Source organism: Mchenga conophoros, linkage group LG18, assembly GCF_057382185.1.
Source record: "Mchenga conophoros isolate Kocher_MC1m ecotype Shallow Benthic linkage group LG18, M_conophoros_male_GT1.1, whole genome shotgun sequence".
NCBI lineage: Eukaryota > Metazoa > Chordata > Actinopteri > Cichliformes > Cichlidae > Mchenga > Mchenga conophoros.
The window spans coordinates 4,531,718-4,551,635 of record NC_140543.1 but is presented as its reverse complement, the minus strand read 5'-3'; the positions used below and the strand labels follow the sequence as shown (position 1 = coordinate 4,551,635).

Sequence of the window (19,918 nt, the reverse complement as noted above, 5' to 3'; positions counted from 1 at the left end):
AGCTTTTTTTGTTTTATTGTAATTGATCATTTTGATAACAACATGGAAATTTAGAGATTAAATAATTATTAGTGGGCAGTGGTTTGACAGTAATAATATTACGGGGCGACCATGGCTCAGGGGGTTGGGAATCGCATCTGTAACCGGAAGGTCGCCGGTTCGATCCCTGGGCTCTCTGTCCTGGTCGTTGTGTCCTTGGGCAAGACACTTTACCCTACTTGCCTACTGGTGTTGGCCAGAGGGGCCGATGGCGCGATATGGCAGCCTCGCTTCTGTCAGTCTACCCCAGGGCAGCTGTGGCTACAACTGTAGCTGCTTCCACCAGTGTGTGAATGTGAGAGTGAATGAATAGTGGCATTGTAAAGCGCTTTGGGTGCCTTGAAAAGCGCTATATAAATCCAATCCATTATTATTAAAAAATAATGCTTTTCTTAATGTAGTCCTGATGCTTTGCCTTACCTGCCTCACACAGATGTTTCATTTTCATCACAGCAGTAAAAGTATTGCTGTTTTATTGACAGCTGTAAAGAAAGGAGTTCACACTGAAGTATCGGTTTATATAAAATCAAACGCACTGAGCTCCACATAAACTTCATGCTAACCAAAATGCGTGCAAAAACAACCAGATCATTTTAAACATGCTGGAGGTGCTGCAGACAAGCAAGAACCAAAAAATGTCTCTTTGTCACCATTTTATTAGATTTTTACTGTTTGTGTTAAACTATGCTGTTTCTGTCCCTGCTCTTTGTTCTCATCAAAAGTCTTGTTCTGTTAACACTCTGTGCTGAAGCTGAAGGAAATATTAGATGATACAGCTCCAGACTAAATCACTGACCCATTAATGACGCTTCGATACAGTTGTACCTTGCACTTCTATCAACAAGGATGCAGAGGAGGTTAAAGCACTTCAGCTTAGTTTGTTCACAGCTGTGCCAAAATTCATGAATACCTCCACGGATGTCCTGAGGAGGGCAACAATATGCTTTTAATGCAGCCGATCTGACGAAAATTTAAAAGGAGAAGAGGAAGAACGGAAATGATGCGTAATGCAATGTCAGACATATGATGGTGAAAGAAAAATTGATCAGGTTGGTGATATAAAAGTGAAACTTGACTTGATTGATTTGTTTCGTACGAACTCGAGAAGTGAAAGTTATCAGACCCTATTTTGATTCTTAAGGCAGACTCGTTGGTTTTGTGAGGATTTCATTTTTTTTAAATAACCGGTCTACACTCCACACCAGTTGGTGGCGGTAATGCGCCATTGTGCTGTTTGCCAACAGCCATTAAACAATAAAAAGAAGAAGAAGGAACCGACGCTGCTCTGTCCCGTTGTGTCTGAGAGGAGGTGACTGCTGCTGCTCAAGAAATCTCAGAGGTTAGGACAGGATCGTCCGGTATGAGGAGATCAGTCAGCACAGACTGCTGGATATCAGCTGGAAATCTGAGATAAAGTCTCACATTACAGGTATGTAAAACTGGTGATGGTCTCAGTGAACGAACACAGGAATAACATATAGCACCATATAGGACTGATCAGAGCTCAGTTTTGGCTAACAGACTAACAAGGACTTCTTCTCTATCTTTAAACAGCAAACCTTTAGTATTAACATCCAGGAGACAGAAGCCGGTTCTGTGTATTTTGGTCCGAGAGTGACAAACCTGGCAGGTTTTCACCGGACGGCGTGTCCGTGCCGTCGGGTTTTGTGTTTTGTGTTTACGTCTTTTTGCGGTTACCTGCCCTTTAATCGTTTGCTGTTTTAGCCGACTGACGGTTGAAATTGTTTTGTGAGCTTTAAGTCGAGATTCCGGCTTTTCTGGCAAAAAATACTTTTACATTTAAAAACTGATCAAATTAAATCAGGATTTAATGAATCGATAACTCATTATTCATATTAAAATCGTTTTTTTAAACCCACCCTCACACAGAATAGCTGTAAAAGAAGAGCACTGTCCTGCAAAGTAACAGTGTGTAGAAATGAATACAGTTTCATATGAATACAGCTAATGTAGTTATAAAGCTATAAGGCATCTGGTATAAGAAGAAAAAATGATAAAAACATAAAAATGTTTTTCAATAATTGTTGTTATTATTTTTTAATAAGGATAGAAGATGTTTATACATTTATATTACTATGTTTTATTATTGTTTCTGTGAGGTGCAGCAGGCCATGTGGTGGTTGTGACAGTGTAGAATATATATATACTGGAAGTGCTGGGTATACAAGTCTGGCCTAAGTCTTCGGTCAGAAAGACTTCAGCAGTCCAGGAGTTTAGTTCACCGTCTTTAATGAAGCTTCACAGAAGAACTGGTTACAGCAGGGCTTGCCATGATAAATCCAACTGTGATACAGCCAGATATGCACTTATAATTGTGGCAGATGCAGTATAGGTGACTATAAGCATGGTTGTCTGGAAACAGAAACAGGTAATACTATAATTAGCAGGGTCAAAGATAACTAAGCAACAATCAGAACACATCATCAACTCAGACACAGCAATATTTTACAATGTCCACTAGGGGTCGCTGTAAGACCAGAAGTTGGCTAAATAGCACATATCTTCCCAGTTGCAAATGTTAATAACAATTTAGCATCTTTTTACTGTCTTGATGCATACTAAATCATCCAGGTATTAAAATCCCCAAAAGATTGTGGTCATCTGGACGTAGTGTTCTCAGTGGTAGAAATGTTTCATCACTCATCAAGTGACTTCTTCAGTCTCAGCTGACTGCAGGTTTCCCCAACCTTATAAACAGTACAATTGCACAAGGACTTGAAACGAGCCCACAGAATGAACAATGGGCTGTGAGGTCAGTTTAATGATCAAGACGATCATTAATATGCAAGTTGTCATGACCACTGCTCAAAGACCATTGATCAATGGTCATTGATCCATTCACATACAATTTACAGAGAGCTGCACTCACAGCATTGTAAGATGGTGAAAGATGGACCATTAGGCCCCCTCCTCAATTGAGAGATTGTCTTTCCCTTTTCACAGGTACTCCTCCTTGGGGAGTCAAGGAGGTCTTTGATCAATGTCTATTGATTTGTGGCCACATATATGTATATGTGTGTGTGTGTGTGTGTGTGTGTGTGTGTGTGTGTGTGTGTGTTTATGCATATGTGTATGCTGTTTTTTTTGTTGTTGTTTTTTTTCATTTGCCTCTTTTATGGGCCCCCCAGCTGTCTGTGGGTCCCTGGGCATGTACACAGAATGCCCACTGAAGTATCTTTGCCATAAGATTTATTTAAAAATTGGGATTTAGATTGACCTACTTAGAAACATGGGCTGTGAGGTCAATTTCTTTTTTCATTAATATGCAAATTTGATCAAAGACCATGGATCAATGGCCATGAGTACCAATAATGGCTGCACTCACAGCACTGTAAGATGGTGAAAGATTTACCCATAGGCCCCCTCCTCGATTCAGAGATTGTCTTTTCCTTTTCATGTAAATTACCTCTTCAAGGAGTCTTTGATCAGTGGTTATTGATCAATGGTCATTACAATCTGCATATTAAATCAAGGAACTGACCTCACTGCTCGCCGTTCATTCACTGGTTTCAGTCATTGTGCAGATGTACTGGTTATAAGGTTGGTAAACCTGCAGTCAGCCCTTTGAGTGCTCCAGGAGAGTAGAAAAGCGTTATTTAAGTATCAGTCCATTTACCATTTAGCACTCACACGGTGTTCCTGAAACACTTTCAGTTTTACTAACAAATGTGAGCAACATGCTCACAGTGTACAGCGCTGCTAGATTCTATTTGCTCACAAGTGTATTTTCCTGCTATCACATTAGTAACAATTTTCTTGTGTCCCACTGTTCCTCAAGACTTCCTAAGACAATATGAAGTGTGAGGAAGAGGAAGGTCTGGATGATTGGCAGGACTTCAGCCAAGGGAGGAATTCCAGTCTGGACCAGGAGGACCCAGAGCCTCCACAGATTAAAGAGGAACAGGATGAACTCTGCATTAATCATGAGGGAGAACAACTTGTAGTGAAGCAGGAGGCCGAAGGCATCATTGTCTGGACTGGGGAAGAGCGGCGCAAACTGCTGGATACCATCTGGAAACCGGAAATAAACCCAGAGAGCACAGGTATGTAAAAACACTCTCTCTACACACACACACACACACACACACACACACACACACACACACACACACACACACACACACGGAACACCTGATTGTTCTGTAAATAGTTTTAAATGTTTATTTAAAAAACCGTCTTGGCTGCATTTTTAGGTAAACAGCTGCAAAAACTTTGTTTGCATAACTCAGTTACTTTTTTGAAGAAGTAACTATAATTAATTGCCCAACATTTACAGTTACAGGACTCTCTCCCAGACCACAGACTCATACTCATAATACAAGTCAGAGCTTTATAAATAAAAAAATAAAAAAAGAAGAAGAAGAAATTTTTGTTTTCAAAATTGGAGTTCAGTTATTTTTACTTCCAATAGTGTTAACATACTACCAATGTTGGGTAAGTTACTTTAAATTAGTAACTTAGTTACATTACTAGTTACTGCTATCAAAAGTAACTCAGTTACTTTCAAAGTAACTAGTTACTAGGGAAAGTAACTTTGGTTTTACTCAGAATTCTCTTGTTAGTGTGTTGCTTCCGTAACTGGATACCCAGCAAGATTGCCAGTCTTCTAGCTTGCTTACTTGTGCATTACAAGTGCATTGTGCCACCTACCAATAGAAAGGAAAAGATAATGTGCATATTTCCATGAGAGAAATCCCACGCCTGGACCGTCGTTGACCGCCGCCATGATTCTAGCCTACGTCACAACGTCACGTGCGCTTTTTACATCCAACACGAAAACTGCAGTCGTGGTGCTTTCGATTGTACTCAGAACTCGGAAATTCTGCCTTCCAAATAGGAAGATGTAGGTAACACCAGACTGCAGATGAGCTGCATACAGAGCTGGACTGGGACAAAAAATCGTCCCGGGCATTTTGACTAGAGACTGGCCCACCATTATAGGAAAAATCATAAAGCCGTTGAATGAAAACAAACACTGTTGTGACTAGGGATGGGTACCGGTGTCCGGTGCCATCATAAACGGTAGTAACCAGACCGAAAAGCAGCGCACATTTCGGTGCTTTATTTCGGTGCTTTTTTTTCCTGAGCTGTGATACAAGTCTAGCCAATCATTTTACGTTTCCGAGGATAGTAGGCGGGTCCAGGTACCTACGTTCTTTTATGCAGAGCTACAGATTAAAAATGCCCAAGGCAAAAGTCTGGCTGTACTTCACAGCAAAATATGCAAACTCAGCAGCCTGCAACAAGTGCTTTAAGCTGATACTGTGATACTGTCAAAGGAGGTAACACCTCAAATCCGATGAAACACCTGGCGACGCATAGCGTTTTTTTTAAAAGCCCAGAAATGCGCCGTATTTGATACCTTGCTGCGAGACCTCACACCGAGCGCATCTACTGCGGGTGTGGTGCCTGTTATCAGACCTGGGGTTAGCAACATCCCCAAAAACACGAAGAGGAGAGTCCTGGCCCCTAGCCCTGCCAGTGTAGCAGAAATAATGAGGATGATGATGCAGCAGCAGCCGTTTTTCTCTGCTTGAGTAGCTTAATGTTGTTCGTGTGTAATTTACGTTGAGTAGGCTAACCACATTATTACATTAATGCATGTAAGGTGAACTAGCAAACATCATCATAGCTACATGCGGCTGTCTTCTTGTTTGATGGCAGATACTCCCTTCACCCTGGCCAAAAAGGCTAAAATGACCAAAGAAAAAGAGGGAAACGGCTAAACATGAGAGGTTTTTGGATAAAGTTTGTTTTTTCCATTGTTTAAGCACTGCTTCCAGCCAAGAGTGATACCATATATGCCCCATAGCTGCAGAAAAGGCTAACATTGTTATCTTTTTACAAAAACCAGCTGAACATGAGAGGTTTTTGGATAAAGTTTGTTTTTTCCATTGTTTAAGCACTGCTTCCAGCCAAGAGTGATACCATATATGCCCCATAGCTGCAGAAAAGGCTAACATTGTTATCTTTTTACAAAAACCAGCTGAACATGAGAGGTTTTTGGACCAATTTTGTGTTCTCCATTCTTTAAGCACCGGTTTGAGCACCGTTTGAGAACCGGCACCGTTTCAAAAGTACCGATTTGGCACCGGTATCGGATAAAACCTAAACGATACCCATCCCTAGTTGTGACAGTGATGTACACTGTCTTGATGGTATATATGCATCAATCTATCAATCGTTTGTTGCAAGATTCAGATAATTATTTTTTTAAAAGCTAGATATTTTAAATGAGAATAAGAAAGAAAAGTACTATTTTGTGCCCCCCTCTCCCTGTTAATGCCCTACTTGGCCCCCCTGGCAAAACTTTGCTAGACTTGCCCCTGCACAGTTACCAGCTGTCAGCTACGTAAAAAAATGATCCTGGTGTTATTTGTCTCTCAGAAACAGTTCATAACTTCCCTTCAACTCATTCATGTCACCTAAAAGGTAAACCTGTTTCTCCATCACCTGTTCAGCTCTGATGATTCAGTAAGGACATCTCCTGGTTTCATCTTCATGTTTCCCTCTCACCAGCAGAGATGGGCAGTAATCTGATTACCTTTTTCAAGTAACGAGTAAAGTAAGGGATTACTATTGCAAAATCGGTAATTAGATTACCGTTACTTTCCCGTAGGAACGCTGCGTTACTGCGTTACTAAAACCATGATTTTTTGCGAGAATGTCTCATGACAGTGACGTAAGCAAGTGCGCCGTTGGTGACAACAGCTGTGTGCAGATCAACAATGGATCACATATCGATTGTGGGAGAGAGTATGAGCGTGCAGCGTTTAAAGCGTGGAAGTACTGACCTTATTTTGAGTTTGATTCCGTAAAAAGTGACAAAAACATTAGCGTCCATCGTGCGTGGGAAGAAAACTTCTTTTTACAGCGAAAAAACCCCCTAAACTTCCAAGCAAGCACCGAGTGCGCTATGACGTAATGGGAAACTCACAGAGAAACTCGCGGACTCTTCAACTGACCGCAGCACACCTGCACCAGGGTAAACCTCCGCCTACCCCCAGTCCTGCTTTACAGGTAAAAATAGAGCAACAGGACCGCTGAGTCTTTGACTTTATTTATTTACTGCTGTGTTTTACTTGCATCTATTTGAAAGAGTGAGTGTAAACACAAAAAATATTTTATTTTATGTTCTGGAATGTGCAGAAAATAGGTTTAAATGTTAAACTAATTTATTCAAGTCAGAGAATGTCGCATATAATTAAATTTTTGCTTGATGCATAAAGTTAAAAGATTAAAACTGATAAAACAAGTTTAAAAAAAGAGACTTTTCCATTTGATTACATTTTGTATGATGGATTATGCAGAAAAAGTAGAATTGGGCTGAAAGATCTATCGCTTTATCACCTCTTCAGGTTGTAAATCGTGTTTTAAAAAAGTAACTAAGTAACTAAGTAATTAATTACTTTTGAAAATAAGTAATCAGTAAAGTAATGGGATTACTTTTTGGGGGGAGTAATCAGTAATTAGTTACTGATTACTTTTTTCAAGTAACTTGACCAAAACTGCTCACCAGATAACCAAACCGACATCATGACCAGCAGCTTTTACGGCTGTGGCTCCAGCAAACATCAGCTGATACTAGAAATTAATATCAAATAAATTCTAACAACAGCTGATCAAGCTTAAACGTGCTGCTGTTGTTTAACGCGACATCCGCTGGTTTCCTCTTTCTGGCGCAAAGTGGGCGATAAACAACCAAGAGAGAAAAGCCGATAAGCTGATCATTGATCAGTTTAATGATTGAAGTAGAAACAGGAGAGGGAGAGAGAATGAGAGAAGAAGAGGCAGCTGTGCAGCAAAGACACAGAAAAACTCCAGCTTTGTGTCTTTTTCATTGTAGCTGAAGTACTGGACAAGCTGCGTTCCTTTTCACCTCAATACGAAACGCGTAATATTTTATCGGAGACGATTCCGTGTTTTTAGGGGATGGTTGGCAACTCTAATAACTAACCTTATGAACAAAATAAAGTTCAACATCAGTAACATAGCACCATCCAGCTGTATAGAAACTCCATCATGCTAGCTAGTACCCAGTACGAAAAAGTCCGCATAACAAAAATAAACTGTACCTTAACTTGGTTTATATCTGACCCAGATAGACTTCAGGTCATAACTTCTTACCTGAAGTTCAGTTCACCTGACACTTGGACCGGCGGCCGCCTCGGGTCTTTGCTCCTCCTGCCTCCCCCTTCCCTCATCCACCTGCTGGCCTCCACCACTTGCTAATGTTACTGAATCAGTGGAAGCTCTGCGATAGCCACCGCAAGAAGTAACGAATAACGATCCTATCTAAATCCCAGTAACGATTAACACGTTCCTGATTTTGGCATAATAACTAGTTACCGTGCTCGTTACCACAATAATAACGTAGTTACTGTAACACATTACTTAATAACGTGTTAGTCCCTACACTGCATACTACACAGGTCATGAACAAGATTTTTTTAATTTTCATTGTAAGTGAGCTAAAGCAGTTAATTAAAAGTAGTCTAACATAAATGTAAATGCTGTAATTTAATAAACCATGAAACTTGGAGGGATTCGATGTTGGCGTGACCACAGTGCACACATCTAATGTCGCTCACAGTGGTCCAAGGGACCACTCAGGGAGTTTGTGTGTTTGCTCAGACACATGAAAAATTAGAGGGAACATTGCCCCCCACCCACCCATGAAAGAACTGCTAGAAAATACACAACACACAGTAATAATATGTTTTACATTATAAAACAATTCTAATTCTAAGTGATGTTATACACTGCTTGCATTAAATTTTAGGATCGTATTTATACTGTTAAACTCGAACAAAAGACGGTATATTAAAATTATGTTAAAGTTAGGAAGGTAAAAATAAAAATTTATGGTTACTGACAATTTTAGATTTTTCATTTTATTTTACATTAGGTGTGTTAATTCAGTTTCTGTTTTGTAATTTAATTGATGTTTGTATTTAAACATATGTACTTAAAAATAACTGAAAATTCTGTAAAATGTTAAATGAAAACTCTGGATGTTTAAAAACTCTGCCATTTAACAAATATTGAGCTTTTCTAATAAGAGTGTCAGAACTCCAGTCATTTATATCAGTGCAAAAATTAATTGTTCAAATTTTGGAATTACACTTTTCTTTCATAAACACATTTTTCCCATTTGTCCCATCAGATCTGATTCACCAAGTTGAGCGTAACAAGGAGGAGTTTCTGACAGACCAACAGATCTGTAATCAGGAGAATAACTTCAGCCTGGACCAGGAGCACCCAGATCCTCCACAGATTAAAGAGGAACAGCGCAACAGTCAGGAGGCAGAACAGTTTCTACTGAAGCAGGAAACTGATACGTTTATGGTGATTCCTTTTTATGAGCATAGTGACCTCAATAAACTAGAACCAAACAGGAACCAGCTTCTTTCTCTTAACTCTTATGAACCAAACATGCGTGATTGGAAAGAAGGTCACCATGTGGACCTGGGATCGGCTAGAAATTGGGAGCTGAAGAAAATGAGACATAACGGAAACGATAGTCACAGTAATATAATACACATCTCTCCAGTATCAGAGAGTCAGTGTAAATCTATTAAAAATAAAAATTGTGTAAAATGCAACACTTGTGGTAAAACCTTTCGCGATAAATACAGCCTCACTAGACATTTGAAAGTGCACACAGGTGAGAAACCTTATTCTTGTACCACCTGTGATAAAAGATTTAGTGAGTTGTCAAGTTTGAAGAGACACATGAAAATTCACACAGGTGAAAGGCCATATTTTTGTAGCATCTGTGGAAAAAGATTCCGGCAAACGATAAACTTGAAAACTCACATTAGATGTCACACAGGTGAGAAGCCCTATTCCTGTGGCGCTTGTGGAAAGCAATTCAGTCACATGATAAACTTGAAAACTCACATGAGAACTCACACAGGTGAGAAGCCCTATTCCTGTAGCACTTGTGGGAAAGATTTTAGTAACTTCTCAGCATTCAAAACTCACATGAGATTCCACACAGGTGAGAAGCCGCATTCTTGTGATACTTGTGGGAAAGGATTCAGACATATGATGAACTTGAAAACTCACATGAGAACTCACACAGGTGAGAAACCCTATTCTTGTAGTACCTGTGGCAAAAGATTCAGTCATAAATCAACATTGGAACGTCACATGCGAATTCACACAGGTGAGAAGCCACATTCTTGTACCATTTGTGGGAAAAGATTTTGTAACTTATCAGCATTAAAATCTCACACTAGATTTCACACAGGTGAGAAGCCACATTCTTGTGGCACCTGTGGGAAAGGATTCAGTCACATGGTAAATTTGAAAACTCATATGAGAATTCACACAGGGGAGAAACCATATTCTTGTAACACCTGTGGAAAACAATTCAGTTATAGAATGAACTTGAAAACTCACATGAGAACTCACACAGGTGAGAAGCCCTATTCCTGTAGCACTTGTGGGAAAGATTTTAGTGACTTCTCAGCATTAAAATCTCACACTAGATTCCACACAGGTGAGAAGCCACATTCTTGTGATACTTGTGGGAAAAGATTCAGTCATATGATGAACTTGAAAACTCACATGAGAACTCACACAGGTGAGAAGCCCTATTCTTGTAGTACCTGCGGCAAAAGATTTAGTCAGAAATCAACATTGGAACGTCACATGCGAATTCACACAGGTGAGAAGCCACATTCTTGTAGCACATGTGGTAAAAGATTCAGACATATGATGAACTTGAGAACTCACATGAGAACTCACACAGGTGAGAAGCCCTATTCGTGCAGTGCCTGTGGCAAAAGATTTAGTCAGAAATCAACATTGGAACGTCACATGCAAAGTCACACAGGAGAGAAACCACATTCTTGCACCACGTGTGGGAAAGGATTTAGTAACTTATCAGCATTAAAATCTCACACTAGATTCCATACAGGTGAGAAGCCACATTATTGTGGCACCTGTGGGAAAGGATTCAGTCAAATGGTGAATTTGAAAACTCATATGAGAATTCATACAGGGGAGAAACCATATTCTTGTAACGGCTGTGAGAAAAGATTTCGTTACACGACACAGTTGAAAAGACACATGAGAATTCATACTGGTTGAAAGTTTCACTCTTACAAAATGTGGGAGAGCTACTGTCACGCGTTTGTTTCTCACACAGGTGAGAAGTGAAATCACTGCAAGACCTGAGGGAAAAGACCCCATTCTTATCTATGGTATAGTTTCTGTCAAGAACACTTAAAGACAGAATTCTTTGGGGCACTTTCATGTTTATCAGATAGCATAGTGAAGACAATAGGGAGAGCATGACAAGTGAATAGAAAAATAGGCGCAGCAAAGGGAATCAGGTAGGAGTCAAACATGAGTTACAGCATGCAATATTACAGCATATACTAATCTATTCAACTTGTGAGCTAAACTGTTATCCAAGAGCTTTGAGAATTGTTTATTTAAATTATTACCTCATTTCCATGATATATTGATGAATCTCTGAGTTATTTAAATCCCTGTATTTATCTGAACTCATATTTTCCAGTTGTTCTAGTGTTGTACATGTGACATCAATTGTAAATGTCTGTTGTTTACAATATTACAATTGTAATAATTATTATTTTATTATTAAAAACCAATAATTATGTCATGGTGGACTTGAAATCACTTTGTTTTGCCATGCTGAACTTCAGGGGAAATGTTATGCCTATATTGTTATTTATTGTTTAGTTCTGTTGTAAATGAGTATGGGTTATGTGTTCTTAAATGGTAAATAAAGAGATATTTAAAGGTTTTTGTGGTTATTTATTTCTTCAGAATCAGAATCATCCATCCATTTCCTTCCGCCTTTCCTTTCCAGGGTTGCGGGGGGCGCTGGAGCCTATCCCAGCTGTTATAGGGTGAGAGGCGGGGTACACCCTGGACAGATTGCCAGTCTGTCACAGGGCTAACACATAGAGACACAGCAACCATTCGCACTCACATTCACTCACAGATTCACACCTATGGGCAATTTAGATTAATCAATCAACCTATCCCCACTAACAGAATCAGATATACTTTATTAATCCCGAAGGAAATTATGGTTTACAGCAGGCAGCATGCTAGTTGGCGCATTCGCACTTACAAGGAACCTTCTGACCAAACATGCTTTAGACATACATCACATTAGGGAAGCCGGTTAGAGAGGTAGGCTGATAGGAAAGAACAACAAAATTAAACAAACATGAGGTGAGAGGAGAAAAAACTCCACCCAGACTGAGCTCCTAATGGGAGAACAGTTTGAGAGCAGAAAAAATCACCTCAGCACAAAAAAGCACATGGCTGTTATTACACCATAGAAACACATGACAAACAACACATGACAAGTAACTTCTCTGGCTCTTGATGAAGGCGGTCGCACTTTCTCCCTTCCTTTATCTTTCCTGCTTGGCTTTCTCATGTCTCTGTCTAGTCTTGTCTACTTTTCTCTCTCTACCCTGGAAGAGTCTCACAGTCTGTTCTCTAAAACCTAAAAGAGGAATTATGGATTTGATCAACTGGCCCCTGAATGCAATTGACACCCTCTTCACAACGAGAAGCCTGGGTTTGGAAGAGACCGTGTGTCCTGGAGGGACGTTCTCTGCCGGATACATGATGGATGGGTGGAAGGACTGGAGGGTTGTGTGCCTGGTGGGACTGTCGACCAAGGACATTGAAGACCTTTTTGGAACCATGATAACAGGGTTCTTGCTGATAGGCGCTGGCTTGGCCCTGGCTTATCGAAGAATAAAGAAAGCGGAAACGGCTGTTCAAATTCCCACAAGGCTGCCCGCTATGTTGATTGGAACGATGGAGTGAGCCGTGGCTTCTCAGAATGGGCTCATTAGACGCAGCCCGGATGACATCTTGGAGAAGCTTGTGGCTGCTGTGAGTACTGAGACTCTGACAACATCTGACAACATCTTGGAGAGGCTCACGGCTGTCGTGAACACTCGTGCTCTATGAGCAAACTGGATAACATCTCGGTGTAGCTGGATAACATCGTGGAGAGGCTCACGGCTCTCCATTGGGAATGGTGAGGAACCAGTGATGGACATTAGACAGACTGTAAAATTGTCATGCAGTGGTTTGCACTAAAGAAAGAACACCACCATTATTTCATGCGGCTACCATATCGGCGCCTGCTGCGGTCTCAAGGCTGGAGCTGAACATAACAAACAATTTGTCCCCTGATAACAAACTGTGTTTAGACTCTTCGTTCCAAACGCCCTCGTACGCTTATCTCCAAGGCTGAGTCGGACGGTGGGTCTGGGCCCAGCGCTGGATGAATAGCTGCAGGGCAGCATGGCTGTGTCTGCATCAGCTTCTCACCCCTTACCCACCCCTGTTGCTTTTCACGTGCTTCATGATGTTGTGATCTGGACATTTATGTGCTCTTTGTGCAGAGGAGGTTTTTTTTTCTGTTCTCATGCTGTCCTCCCATAGGAGCACCCAAGTCCCCTCCTCGACTTGCCCATTGTATTGTACATTTCAGTGTTTTTCCATAATACTACCGGTCTCCGACCTGTCTCCCCATGTGATGTCTGTGTTGTGTATGTAAGGTCGGGGTGGGGGGATGGGGGATGGGGAGGATTTCTTGACTGGTGGAAATTCCTAAAACGAAGTCTTCACTTATCCCTTTGAATCAGTGGATAACTGACACTTTAACTTATATTTTATTGTTATTATTGTATTGTTAGGCGGTTGTGGGCAAAAGACCTGCAACTGACAAATAAAGGCTATCTCATCATCTCATCATTATTGTTGTTTGTTTGTCGTATTTATTATTCTTATCGTACCTTTCATATTTCTGGAAGTAAACTTCTTTTTACATCAAAAAAACCCCCTTAAATTCTGAGCAAGCACCGAGCACGATGCCACGGGAATGTGAAATCCACAGAGAAACCCCTGGATCCTCCCACTGACATGACCGCTGCAGCACCGGGCAAACCTCCACCAACCCCACTCCTGCTAAACTGGTGACAACCGAATTAAGAGCGACAGGACTCAGTGCCACTGAGTCTTTGGTTTTATTTATTTTCTGCTGTGTTTTAATTGCATGTATTTGAAAGAGTGAGTGTAAACATACAAAAAAAAATATTTTATATGCTGGAATATGCAGAAAAAAGGTCAAAAACCAAATTTCTACAAGACAAAGATTGTTGCATATAATTTAATTTTTGCTTGATGCATAAAGTTAAAAGATTAAAACTAACAAAACAAGTTTTAAAAAGAGACTTTTTCATTTGATTACATTTTATATGATAGATTATACAGAAAAAGTAGAATTGGACATCACTAAGTTTTTGCAAAGGTCTATTGATTTATTACCTATTCGGGTTTTGTATCGTGTTTTCAAGAAGTAACTAAGTAACTGAGTAACAAATTACTTTTCTCAAGTAACTAAACCAGCACTGTTGGTGAACATATTCTGTTTCCAAAAGCTGCCAGACATTGTTATTGTGCTGTTTATTCATCCTTGCTCTTTGACTCTGAGCCTCCTCCGTGTGTCAGTATCCTGTTAGCATTTCTCTGGATGAAGCTCCCTTGAAAACATCTCTACCAAATAAACTCAACTTTTAGAAGGACCTCACCTGCCTGCCCACTCTCCATCCCTTCACATCCTATCAGCCCATTGCTCCTCTTCATGAATCCCTGTCCTCTACTCCTCATTCACCTCATGTTAATAAATCTCTTGTGACGGCCTTTTTATGTTCCAAACACCAAAAAAGTCCAAGAAAAGGCCAACAACAACGGGAGGTTTGTTTTAGAACACATTTCTTACTTCATTGTTTAAAATTATATGGTGTTTATTTCGTGGAAAATGACAAACAAAAAAAAAACCCCAAATAACTTCTTGCAATTTAAAATGAAATGAAAGTCAACTTAATTTGCTTTAACAACTTCAAAAAGTGGTGAAAAAAAATCATTTTTTAAACCCTCCCGTTGTCCCATCTGAAATTTGGCAAAAAAAAAACATCTGTACCACACCCCTTCAGGGTGCTCCTAATCCCTTGATTGATGGGAGGGTCCATAAGCTAATAAACCAATCACTTTCCAAAAATAAAATGAATTACAAATTTACATAACAAAAACTAGGTCCACATATTCTTACAACTTTAAAGAAAAAACAAAAATGAATACAAATTGCGATTTATAAACATTCAACAAAAATGGCCACAGCATCTCTTAAACTTGCCTCTGAGTATTGCATCTGCTTTTACTGCTGCTACTTCTCTTTAACTTCTCTTTAACCTTGTAAAACAAGGAAGCAACCTATGGAATACGCGAAGTCCTGATTTCTTCCATCTGAAACAGTCAATGTATCTCAAAAGGAGAAAGGGAAGTAGTGCATGCTCCCAGTGCTAACTACCATGCCTGAAAGTACTTAGTTACTCATTTGCTTACTTACACTGGACATATTGAGGACCTGGTAGCAGTTCAGAAGGAGTAAGAAGCCCTTTTTGTTGAGACCCTTTTTCTTTTGTTTATTGGCTGGGAGAGAATTGCCCTTTCTTTCTGTTATATATATAGAATAAGGATCATTATGTATGCATCAGTATGACTGTGCAATGACAATAAAGAGTTATCTTATTGGTAGTGCCATGGTCCTGGGTCTTGTTGACCCAGTGTTTTGAGTTCTCTTGTATTTTTTTGTCATTTGGTGTTACTTTATTATTAACCTCCTAGGACCTGGCGTCCACATGTGTGGACATCACACTTTAAGTATAAAAACAATAATAAACACAAAGTTTTGGTTCTATAACATTTTTCTATCATTGCTTTATTATGGATTAGGTGCAAGAGTTGTTACAATGTATAATTAAATAATAGATGGATTCAATAGCAAACTGTGCCTCGTTCTCAGATGGACAGCAAGTGGAATGTGATAGATGAGATGAGGAGATGGAAGGAAGAAGAGAGGCAAAGAGTGATTCACAGGCAGAGCTTAGTTTATTTCCCAGTTTTGTTGCCTTATGGTTCCAAGCGCCGTGACCAATCTTTGCGTTTTATTATTATCTCATAACACTTGTTTAATCAGCTACCCTCTCTCCTGTGGACTGTTTAATCTCTACAGTCTCAGATCAACACAGCCCTGCCCTCCAGCACTATCAGCAGCAAGAGCAGAAGCAACCCCCCAAACAGCAACATTGTACCCATCAGGTAAAAAATGGGCTACGTTTGCTTTGCATTGTGCCCACCTGATGACAGTGATGTAGTGTGATGTGATTCCATATTAGATTCTTGATGAATGTGGGTTGTTGTTCTTCAGCCTGCTTCTATGTGCCCTTTTTAACTGTGAGCACCCGCCCCTTTAAACATCTCTGCACTGCCCTGACTAAATGTATATATAAACTGTCTCTATGGTTTACAGTCTGAGTCTGACAAGCTGTCAGCTGTTCATTTCTGCTATTTGAATTGTTAAAAGAAACAGAAACTATTCATTTAGCAAAGGTTTGAAAAGAAAACAATTAAACACAGAGCCTCTTCCTGCTTTCTGGAATGTTTCACAGCATGAAAACCCTTCCTCTTCTTCCTGCTCTCTAGCTAAGCACCTCCTGTCTGTCCATATCTTTCTGTGTTCCCTCCCCTTTAGATCTACATTATGAAGATGGGTGTAACCAACGTGTGTTAGAGCTGGCAGGCCCCATTCACAGCAGCAACACATGTTGTTTAGATCAGAGGTCAGACCAGTTTCTATAATAAGGAAGTGAAACTTACACAATCACTGAGAGGAGAAATGGCGCAGAAAGGAGTTCAGCTGGATCGAGAAACCTTCTCTTGTTCGATCTGTTTGGATCTACTGAAGGATCCGGTGACTATTCCCTGTGGACACAGCTACTGCATGAAGTGTATTAATGGCTTTTGGGATGGAGAGGACGAGAAGAAAATCTACAGCTGCCCTCAGTGCAGACAGACTTTCACAGCGAGGCCTGTCCTGGTGAAAAACACCATGTTAGCAGTTTTAGTGGAGGAGCTGAAGAAGACTGGACTCCAAGCTGCTCCTGCTGATCACTGCTATGCTGGACCTGAAGATGTGGCCTGTGATTTCTGCACTGGCATGAAGCTAAAAGCTGTGAAATCATGTCTAGTGTGTTTGGTTTCTTACTGTGAGAAACACCTTCAGCCTCATTATGATGTGGCTCCATTCAAGAAACACAAGCTGGTGGAGCCCTCCAAGAAGCTCCAGGAGAACATCTGCTCTCGTCATGATGAGGTGATGAAGATGTTCTGCCGTACTGATCAGCAGAGTATCTGTTATCTCTGCTCTGTGGATGAACATAAAGGCCACGACACAGTCTCAGCTGCAGCAGAAAGGACTGAGAGGCAGAGAGAGCTGGAGGTGAGTCGACAAAACATCCAGCAGAGAATCCAGGACAGAGAGAAAGATGTGAAGCTGCTTCAACAGGAGGTGGAGGCCATCAATCAGTCTGCTGATCAAACAGTGGAGCACAGTGAGAAGATCTTCACTGAGCTGATCCATCTCATCCAGAAAAGAAGCTCTGATGTGAAGCAGCAGATCAGATCCCAGCAGGAAACTGAAGTGAGTCGAGTCAAAGAGCTTCAGGAGAAGCTGGAGCAGGAGATCACTGAGCTGAAGAGGAAAGATGCTGAGCTGAAGCAGCTCTCACACACAGAGGATCACATCCAGTTTCTACACAACTACCCCTCACTGTCAGCACTCAGTGAGTCTACAGACTCATCCAGCATCAATATCTGTCCTCTGAGCTACTTTGAGGATGTGACAGCAGCTGTGTCAGAGGTCAGAGATAAACTACAGGACATTCTGAGAGAGGAACGGACAAACATCTCACTGACAGTCACTGAAGTGGATGTTTTACTGTCAGATCCACAAGCAGAGCCAAAGACCAGAGCTGGATTCTTAAAATATTCATGTGAAATCGCACTGGATCCAAACACGGCAAACAAAAAGCTGTTATTATCAGAGGGGAACAGAAAAGCAACATTTATGGAACAACAACAGTCTTATTCTGATCATCCAGACAGATTCACCTTTTGGTGTCAGGTCCTGAGTAGAGAGAGTCTGACTGGATGTTGTTACTGGGAGGTGGAGTGGAGAGGTGGAAGAGGTCATGTAGCAGTTGCATACAAGAATATCAGCAGAGCAGGGAGTGGGAAAGAATGTAACTTTGGACGTAATGACAAATCTTGGTCATTAGATTGTAGTAACAACAGTTATAAATTTTGGTACAACAACATCCAAACTCCTGTCTCAGGTCCTCGTTCCTCCAGAGTAGGCGTTTACCTGGATCACAGAGCAGGTATTTTGTCCTTCTACAGCGTCTCTGAAACCATGACTCTCCTCCACAGAGTCCAGACCACATTCACTCAGCCGCTCTATGCTGGACTTTGGCTTGGAGAGACTGCAGAGATCATTAAACTGAAATAGTTTCCATTTTATTTTCACAGAATCATTATTTTGACATTTTGTGCAATATATATACTCAAAATTGGTGGAGAAAATGTGAACCTAATCTCAATGACTAACTGAAGTAGTAGTTACAAGTACATATTTTCAACTTTCTTCTTCATAAAAAAGAAAGAAGTCAACTTTTGCTTCACTTGATTTTGACAACAAAAAAGATTTGATGCAATGATTCATCACAGGTAAAGTTACACACATTTTTAAGCATTGGACAAATTACCTTTCTTTGATGTGTCTCAATTGGATAAGTAGAAGAAAATGGATGGCAATAGATATGGCAATAAATAAATAGATGCATGAAAGCTTTAAGGTATTTCTTGTTTTCAGACTTTTTTATGCAATAAAAGACTTTGTTATTATGTTTACTATCAAAGAAGTTGTAAGCATTAATTCTCAATCTAGGAAATGGAGTTATTACAGCAGAAACCTGAAACATTACTCTCACCAGAATAACTATGAAAACAATTTAAAATAGTTTGAAGAAGTAAATACAATGCTGAGCTTAAATCCAGAATAACCTAAACTACAACCACTATGCACAGTGATGCGCAGGCACTCAGTAGGCCACAGGTGTCAAACTCCAGGCCTCGAGGGCCGGTGTCCTGCAGGTTTTAGATGTGTCCTTGATCCAACACAGCTGGTTTAAATGGCTAAATTACCTCCTCAACATATCTTGAAGGTCTCCAGACGCCTATTAATGAACTAATCCTTTGATTCAGGTGTGTTGACCCAGGATGATATCTAAAACCTGCAGGACACCGGACCACAAGGCCTGGAGTTTGATACCCCTGCAGTAGGCAAACGACAGGCTTTGGTGACTGAAGCTAAGGTTGTGCCTCTGGCTCAGGAGGAGAGGGACCCGCAGGTTTGGTCTCTGATACAGGCGGAGGCATGGAAGCCGTCTTAGGGGAAGCATCCTTAGAAACATTGTCAATAGGTTCTTTTCTAATTTTGTTCCAAGTCACACACAGAATTAATTGAGACAGAACAGTCAATGCTCAGGGACAACACTTTCACTCATATTTGGTCCAGAAATGTTCACGTCACATTTTCTATACCAAACTCACACAACCTCTGGAGGAATTGGCCAGTTTAGAAACACCAACGTAGAATAGAAAAGCCTTTTTTGTCATCGTACATGTACAACTAAACTGTAGCTTGACAGTTATACAATCATACAACTGTTATACAACTTCACAGTTATACAGTTGAAAAAAGTTATTTTTGGACTTTAAACTCACAAAATCAGAATTTAAATAAACATCGGGAACACTGGCAGGTTCAGGAAGAAAATAATCTGTCCTTAGTTTATTTGGCAAGGAAACAGAAAGCACAGACACAGAAAGCTCTGGCCACTCAGAGTGACGCCGAAAACCAAGTTCATGTCAAGGGGTGTGGAAG

General features: G+C 40.5%; 2 protein-coding genes across 3 annotated transcripts; both read left to right on the top strand.

The window, feature by feature from the left end:
• The first annotated feature begins 665 nt into the window (after positions 1–665).
• Positions 666–11,842, top strand: LOC146552955 (uncharacterized). The gene is made up of 3 exons (XM_085255381.1): positions 666–1,468; positions 3,839–4,103; positions 9,227–11,842. Exons 2-3 carry the CDS (start codon positions 3,854–3,856, stop codon positions 11,158–11,160), a joined length of 2,184 nt encoding a protein of 727 aa, XP_085111507.1. The 5' UTR covers positions 666–1,468; positions 3,839–3,853; the 3' UTR covers positions 11,161–11,842.
• Positions 11,843–16,801: 4,959 nt separating this feature from the next.
• LOC146552954 (E3 ubiquitin/ISG15 ligase TRIM25-like) lies at positions 16,802–18,918 on the top strand. Of its 2 annotated transcripts, XM_085255533.1 has the most exons (2): positions 16,811–17,614; positions 18,325–18,381. In XM_085255533.1, exons 1-2 carry the CDS (start codon positions 16,811–16,813, stop codon positions 18,379–18,381), a joined length of 861 nt encoding a protein of 286 aa, XP_085111659.1. The 2 variants fall into 2 exon arrangements, with proteins under 2 accessions (XP_085111658.1, XP_085111659.1); XM_085255532.1 differs by having other exon boundaries at positions 16,802–18,918.
• Positions 18,919–19,918: the final 1,000 nt, after the last annotated feature.